Source organism: Aythya marila (genome assembly GCF_965140915.1).
Source record: "Aythya marila genome assembly, chromosome: 9".
Taxonomy (NCBI): Eukaryota; Metazoa; Chordata; class Aves; order Anseriformes; family Anatidae; genus Aythya; species Aythya marila.
In genome coordinates, this window is record NC_139050.1 from 21,460,945 (window position 1) to 21,469,412 (window position 8,468).

Here is an 8,468-nt window from a genome sequence, read left to right on the forward strand (position 1 = left end):
GTTAACGCCAGTGCTGTGCTCTCAGCTCGTAGGAAGAGCAGAAAGGCAAATCTTCAGGGTCTGATTCCCTTAATGTCAAAAGCAAATTTGCTTCCATGAAGCTTTGATCAGCCCTTAAAATCAGAGGTCCTAGCTAGGTGTGCTACAGTCGTGTCCCTTTATTTGGAATGATGCTGGGGTGAAAAGGGTAAAAAGGACAAATTGCTATTTCATAAAGTGATTTAAACTGAGAATGATGCACGTGGTTTCAGGGCAGGTACTAAAGTGCAGATGTGGTGCACATGCATTCAGGATCTGTCCTTGCATGTCTATGTCACCCTCCTGGCTGTTACAGCTTTATGGGGACAATCCCCCCTTCCCCATCACAGCTCATGCTCACATTTAAGTGTCCCAGTTGGAGCAGTCTCATCGTGAGCTTGATCTCAACAGCAGAAGCAGTGCAGAATAAAGCCAGACTTGAGCACAAGTCCAGGACCTGCAGGGCCAGGTGGTACCACTCTGACTGTGCTGGGTCTTCGCAGAGGTTTGGGAAGGCCGTGTAGGGGAATGGGACCAGGACTGCCCAGGTGGTTGGTCCCAGTGATCCCAGCAAGCGAGTAGTAGCAGCACGGGCCAGGGAGAAGAGATGGGATGGCAACAGCAAATTGCACTGAGGAGCCTGTGGTGCTCCGTGTGCCCAAGGCAAAACTGTGGCCTCCCACTGAAATGGAGACAAAAGCACTTTATCGCTTTGTGACCTGCTGAGAGAATTAAAAAAAAAAAAAAAAAAAAGACACTGAAACTTCTCAAGTAGAGCTTAATATATTTGTATTTCTTCATTTCCAGCTTGGAAAAAAAATATCTGGGTTTTATATTTTTAATATTCCTTTCTTTTGTGTCCAAAAATTGATGTGATGGTAAGGAAAACTTAGTAGCTTGAAAGTCATGAACTTATTAATGAAAAATGTGGATTTTTACAGGGAGGGTAAAGCCAGTGAGACAACATTTTACTAAAATATTAGGAGAATAAATTGGAACAGGTATACTTATGCAGTTGTCATATAACATAAGTACAGTGGGTGGCCTTTAAAGTTTAAGCTGCATGCTTGACTACTAATAAAGCTCCTCATTATAAAACAGAAAATGTGATAGAAACTGGCAGAACTACTGCGCTGCTGGGATATTTAATGTGCACCCTCTGGAAGCCCTGCACAGCACATTTGATCCAAAATATTAGCAGGAAAAGTACATTTCCCTTTGAATGGATTTCCTATGTTAACTCTGCCGTTCCCTTGCTGCCTCCTGCATGTGACACCATATAGAATAGCAGCATAAAAGTACCAGGCATCTCCACATCTGCTCTCCGTCAGCTAAAAGGATGAGGATACTGGCAAGAGCAGCCTGTGGATGGGGGAAATGTGTGGTTACACGCAGGGACTGATGTTGGAGCATCGCCCATCGGTGAGCACTTGGTCCTTGCCACCTCCTGGATGCGGAGCACCCGCTGTTGGCACCTCGTGCTGAACTTCCCACCTACCTGAGCAGCTCTGCCCAGCAGGGTTTGGGCATGGCTGAGGTCACGTATGGAGTTAGGGGGTGGAAAAGCTTTGCTGCTTGGCTGCTCACAACCTCCCTGCAAGGCTCAGTGCAGCCGTGCCACCGCTCCGCACAGGGAGCTTGGCCGGGCGCTGAGCCCTCGGCACCCTGCCTCTCGTGGCTCCTTCTTGTCCTGGCGCGTCCCTGCCCTGGAGGGGTTTGCTGTGGAGCCAGCTCTGTCCTCTGTGCCAGCCGAGAGGCTTTTCCGTGCTGGGGAAGCCTTAGAAGAGCTTTTAGGAATAATTTGAATTTCCTTTGATCCCGCGGCTGTGCAGGTACAGAAGTAATGCTCTTAGAGCAAGCACCGACTGGCTGCTCCTGGGAGGGGAGCTCTCTTCTTCCATCTGGCGTCTCCCTGGTGCCCCTGGAGGTGTTCCTTCTGCATCACCCCCTGCTCGCCACCCCTCCAACCAGTGGGACAGAAAGCTCCCTTGGCTCACCCAGTGCTCAGAGCAGGCACAGCAGAGGCAGGACCAGGGCTGTGGCTGTGTGCATTCAAGACCATTTGGGAGCTTCCTTGGAGAAGAACCTAAAATTCAGCATTTTGTGGTCACAGGCATACTGTGACGTGCTTCTGTGTACAGCATGGCCACAGGCAGGTGAGGTTTGCTATTTGCTGCCAAAAAGCCAACGAGAAGTGTTTTGTGCAGCTCTGTTTGCAATTCCTGTGCTCCTGAGCTACCTTGGGGAGCCGAGCCGCCATGCTGGCACTGACACCACCACTGTGCCTGTGGTCAGGGCTCTCACCCCCCCAAAAAAAACATGGAGCAGGGAAGGAGCCTGGACACCACAGACGGGAGTGCCTGAAGAAACCCTATGCAATGCAGCGCAGCAAGGAAGGTTATCGGCATTATTTTAAGGTTTGCTTCACGCTGCTGTCAACACTCTGCAGGAGGAATGTATTTGGGTTCAGTTAATCACCCAAAGTGCTGTCAAAGGCAGAGACTTGGTTGCTTACCAGGTCTCCGTTGGGGCAGGGCATGTTTCTTCCCTGCCCTTCTTTCAGAACCAGTTTTGACTGGGGCGAGGATCTGCGTTTCTTAGGGTGGGCTGACACAAGCAGGCAGCCTTTCATTCATTTAAATACACCAGCAGTCGCTCTGGCTTCCAGGGAGTAATCTTTTTTCCAGTGGAAGCATCTTGGACCCACATGTATCCTAGCTCCTAATTTCAGGAGGGTGAATGGAAAGAAGTGAAGATGTGCTAAAAGCAAGAGCCTGGGTACGAGGACAGGGAGAACGGCACGCTCGGGGCTGGAAGTTCTGGGGCGATGCCGCAGAGTATCAGCGCGGATCCAGGACCTTGAGCAACGTTGTCCTGTGGTTTGAGTTCCATTCTGGCACTCTAAATGCACCAGGGCCCAGGTTTTTTTTCATGGCACTTTCCATTTATGATTTAGGGAATCTGAAGAATACTTGTCTTGAGGCTGAGCCTAAAGTTATAATCTTGGCATATCCATACCATAAAATTCCCGTGGATAAAAGCAGAAACATCTGGATTCATGAGTGGATGTTGGCTAAATTCACCAGGAAAAAAAAAAAGCCTTCAAGGGATCCTAGAGGGTTCTAGCCAGAATAAATAATACAACAAAATAAGAGTGCTATTAAGAGTAATTGTAATACTGAAGCTGAATTATAAGACAAGGGCCAAGCCCTTTTCACAATCTGCTTTTCCAGCTAAGAGCCCTTCAATTTACACTTAACGCACATGTGGCTGATGGAACAAAGAAAAAATTGAAGAAGGATGAAAGCAACACAGAGATTATTCAGCCTTGCTGGTTTAGCTCCAGGCACATCATTTAAATGAGTAGATGATCAGTTTCCAGTTTGTTTTAAATTCTCTGGCAAGAAATTTTACTCTCAATCCCAAGCTTGGATGTGCCTGAAACTATTTTATTTTATTTTTTTACGGCTCTGCCATTTTGTTTGATTTCTTAAGGCAGGACTTTAAAAGCGCTCTGCAGGGGTCACCTGAGTGCTGGGACTGGAGGCACAGCCTGGTAGTGTCACCGAGGGAGCCGTGTCCCTGATCCCAACCCAAGAGGACCTCAGGCCTGGAGAACAGCTGCTCCTTGCCTCCCTCACCCCTGGGAGGCTGTGAGCCCAGCCCTGCCAAGCCAGATGTCAAACCCAAGCTTGGCAGCACCCGAGGTCAAGCGAGGTGGTCTCAACAGCTGTGTTCCTCTTCAGCTGCACCCTGTTGTACCAGCACTGCTCGCTGGGCTTAAAGCTAGTGCAGATTGTGTGGTGTTTGCCCCTTGCATCTTCTCCTGGTGCTTTCAGGGTTAAGAGCTGTTGGAAATCAATATTCTTGCCACCTTTCTGCTCTGTCTCTGCTCTCCTCCACGCATCGTGCAGCAGGTCTCAAGCCTGCCCGAAGCTGCCACGAGGAGCAGGCTGTGCAAGGTGTCTCCTCAGCTGTGACCACATGTACTGACAGCCACAGCCAGGTGATTGCAAAGTAACCTCCCTCCCCAGCAGATGCAGATCAGTGTTTCTCATTAAATAGACTTTGTCCACGTAGATCTGCATCACCGACCATCTCTGACACTGCACGCTGCCGTTCCTGATTCCTGGAAAGCCTTGGGCGTTTGCCTGCTCTGCAACCTTCCGCCAGCACAGCTTGTGTTGAGTAGCTTCCTCGTGGGCTGAAAACCTTCCTCATCAGTCCTCCTGGCCTCCTTTCCTGGTGCCCTCATCTTCTGCGAGCCGGAGTCTGCCTGGTGGAATAGCTGCTGAGGGAGCTGGGCTGGTGGCACCCTCTGGCAGGTCCTTCTCCAGGGGGAAATTCCAGGTTGTTCTCCATGAATATGGTTCCTGTGGCTCGCTGCCAATGCTTAATGCTCTCTGGAAGCTGCCATGAGGCTCTGGTGGTGGATACCCATCTGGGGCTAGTCAGCGTTTGGAGTATGAGTGCAAATACCAGTGGTGCACAAGAGGCGATGTTTGCAGTGCCTGGTGCTCCATACAAGGAGTAATCCTAACCACACAAAGGAGTGGGAGTTCATTTGCCCTTAAAATAGCCTCAGCACATCTAGGAAAGCCATAAAATGCATGCCCTGGTATTTCTTTGGGCATTATTTTCAGCAGATTTTATTTGATTTGCTGCCAACATCTGTCACTTCTGCAGCCTGCGTCCGAGCAGGGAGCTGGAGGTGTGCTGCTTGCTGTGCTCAGCACAACCTGATGCAACAAATTGCCTTCTATTAGCGTGGCACAGCATCCTGACTGGCAAAGTGAAACGGGAAAATGAATTTGCTCATAGATGTTACAAAATATTTGTTTTAGATTAGCTGCTATCTGCCACGGACCGCGCTCACAGCTGTGTTCTGCTGCCCAACGTGAGGCTGGCAGTGGGGAGATCTGCTGAGACTGCAGGGCTCTTGGTGAGGAGCAAACAGGCTGAGGAATGAGAAATGAAGCAGAGCTAAATTTAGAGCCTCAGATGGGGAAATATCTCCAGTGCTCCGTGGTTTTATTTTGCTCTGCACAAAGCACACCTTGGTGCTGCGTGGCTGTTTGCAGATTGCGCCGGCTCAAAGAAGGCTTTTGCTTGTGGAAAGAAAAGGCTTTGATGTCTTCAGTAAACAAATAGCAGCGCTAAAAGACCTGCAGTTCTTGTTAGCATGCTGCAGACAGCGATGTCTGAAGCCAAATAAACATCCCAAGGTTGATGGAAGGGTAGGCAGGCCGTAAAGTGCTGTAGTCGAATCCTTGATACGAGCACATCAGGGATGTCAGAAGGGAAAGTGCTATGAAAGCACTGCCTTTGCTTTCTTCTTTTGGGTTAAAAAGAAAATAACAAACTGGTACGTGGTTTACCAGCTGTGTGGCAGGAATAAATGACTATAAAACCCTATGGCTAAATCACTTTTGACCCCCCTTTTTGAGCCAGCTTCACCCACTGCCACAGGGGCCCCAGGACCTCATCACAAAAAAAAAAAAATCCATTTGGGCACCTTGCAGAGGGCTCCCACGAGGAGGCAGCAGGTGTGTGGCGTGCTCTTGGAGGATTTCACAGCTCTGTGGCTACCTCGGCTTCTGCTCCGTAAGCCTTGTCTTTGTCTTGTTGTGTTGCTCAGAACAACTTGGGAAACGCCAAAGTTTGGGGAATGAACCAAAGCAAAGAGCTAAACAGCGATCTCAGTTATACCAGCATAGCCCTGGAGATGTTGATTTACATTTAGACAGTCTTAACAATCCGAATTTGGGTCAGAATAAGGAAGTTCAGACTGCTTCTGTAAATGGAAACTGAACATCAGCAGGCCATGGTAATAATCAATACGCCGATATTTGCTGGAGCTTTACATATTAACAAGAGCCTCCAGGAGCCTCTCGCTTTAGTTTCAGGTAATTCCGTGCACTTCTCTCTTTAAAAAGAGTTTGCAGGAGCTAAGAAATAAATAATTCAGACATAGTTGATTTTTTTAAGTCTCTGTAGCATCACTGACATCTTTGATAAAGCTTTTGTTCTGCCTACCAAAGCTCCTTTCCAGATGGGACTGGCGAGGCAAACACTCTGTCCAACAAACAGAGGCTTATAAGAAAAAACAGGAAAAAAAGCAAAAATTCCATTAAAAAAAAAAACACTTATAGTCCCAAAGGTAATAAGTATCCCTCTGGTAACTTCATACAGGCTCTTCACTGTCATTGTGAGCCTCTGCCTGCCGGATTCACAGCGAGGGTTTGCAGCTGAAGCCAAGGCAAGGACGTTTCCTAATAAACAGAAGCTCCTTAGAGACTGTAGCCATGGCATGTGAGAGCTGTTTACCTGGCACCAGAAAGCACTGTGCTGTTTATCTTCAGATGTTCCTACAGAAACAGGCGGTATTGCAGTGTATTAAAGAAGGCCCCTTCACCCCCAGGAATATGTGATTTTATTATTATTATTATTTTATTTAATCTCAGTTATTGCCCTTCGCTTTCGGCTGCAGAAAGCCCATTCTGGGGTTTCTGAGTTCGTCCTTCACCTGCCTTCACAGGGCGACAGACCACCTCGCAGCACGGAGAGGCAGAAACCTGCTGCCAGCAGCCAGGGTGCTGATCACCAGCCCTGAACCTGCCCACAGCCAGCATGAAACCAGCACCCTCAGTGCCAGCAGCATCAGTAGGACGTGGCTATGTCCTGAGCAGGACCGCCTTCTTCCCAGGGGGAGTTATTTTGGAGTTAAAGTGTTTGTAGCAGGGACGTATGGAGGCCTCAGATCTGCTCCTGGTGGCAGGAAGGCCTTTATGTCAGAGGGATTAGTAGCGGGTGCCTCCCCGTGCTCATCATGCAGGAATCCTGTTTCTCCCTACCTGCAATAGCAAATGTTTTGATTGCAAGAGCCAGAGCAATCGTGGTGTGTACTGTATCACACGCAGTCCCCAAGGCACTCTGCACACTCCTTCCTGACCTGTGGCCCCTCTGGAGGGCTACCACCAGGTGGGGTGGCACAGGGTACCACCGTGTGCCCTGGGACACGTCCCAGCTTCTCCCCAGGGAGCTACAAGGGACTGGGATGAGCTGCTCATATCTGGGGTAAGCCAGCTGGCACCCCAAGGGCATGCTGGTGGCTCCCCAGGCTGCTGGGTGTTGGTGTCCCCTCCGGACAGCAGGGGCAGAGAGTGGCAATTTTAGCAAATGGTGACTTTACCGTTGAATTTATGCCCCTCAGGATCCCACAATACCTAATTCACCCTGCTGGTGAACTGATTTATGGCATAGTGTGGCCGCCTGTGGGGAGTGTGTTTAGTCAAGTAACGCTGACCCTCTCTATCAAACATTATTCCCCTTCTAGTTTAATTAAAGCACAATTAGCAGAGCTCTCAATTCTGTTAAATATGTGCAAGCTTCTACTGAATTAATATTAATCTCTGTTCAGTGTGCAAGTCGGTTAAGTGACATGTGGAAAATTACACATTACTGACTCAGGAATGCAGCTTGGAGGATGACTTCATGTTCCTGAATGAAAATATCGGCGTGCCAGATGTGCCTAGTGCCTGACCCCTTCAGAGGCTCTGAAAGATCACACGTAGCTTTAAAATGTAATTTCATGCATGCAGAAGGAAAAAAGAGAGCCTAATAGCTTTATGGGACTTAGCTCTCCATTTAATTTGGTTCGGGCGGTGTGAACGTCTTAATAACATGAAGCAGAGCTCTGATCCCTGTTCTGCCTGAGTGTTTCCAATAGACACCCTAATGCCTTTCTCATGGTCAGAGCGGCTAACAATCCCTATTTGCTTGTTATTAGTGAGAAGTTGTGCTTCTTTCTTCATTAGGGAATGAGTTTCACAGTGGAGCTGACGAGTATGCGGTCCTTGCTTTGAGTCACCGACTTTTTCATGAATTGTTTTATCTGGAAATATAAGCAACAGATGTGAGTATAGAAAAAAAAAAATAGTTGTGCTTTTAAGTTACAAAAATAAGGTGGCATTCGACCTTGCCTCTGCTCAAATGTCCTCGTTTTCCCCTGCTCGTTCCCAAAATCCTACTGAAAAGCATGCTGAGAGCGATCCAGGTCTGCCTTCACTAGGTGTGTCCCCGTAACAAATTATATAACAGCATTTTGGAGTCTTGTACTCTGCCTCTCCCCCAGTGCATTCCACGCACCTACACAGCCATGCTAATTAGCTCATGTAATGAACTTAAACGTGGCAAAAATCTGTTTGCAGGGTGTTGCCAGACAGAGCTGGATTTGGAAAGCAGCCATTCGTGGATGTTTTCTTTGACAAAACCCAAAGGATGTTATTTTCCTGAAGATGAAGCAGAATCCGTGTAATGAGAGCTGTAATCTAAGGAGACAAATGATTTTACTTACAGTCATCGGTGACCTTCCCCTACAAGGGCTTGCTTGTATGGGGAAAAACTACCGAAGTTTAATGCAAAGTCACTAAAAATGATTAAATTAAAAA

General features: G+C 48.1%; 1 protein-coding gene across 1 annotated transcript; it reads right to left on the reverse strand.

The window, feature by feature from the left end:
* Window positions 1–328: 328 nt before the first annotated feature.
* TMEM212 (transmembrane protein 212) lies at window positions 329–6,225 on the reverse strand (the record flags this gene model as incomplete). Its single annotated transcript, XM_082767239.1, is given in 4 exon segments — window positions 329–560; window positions 562–689; window positions 692–700; window positions 6,022–6,225. Coding segments are annotated over 4 exon segments (573 nt in total).
* Between the last annotated feature and the right edge of the window lie 2,243 nt (window positions 6,226–8,468).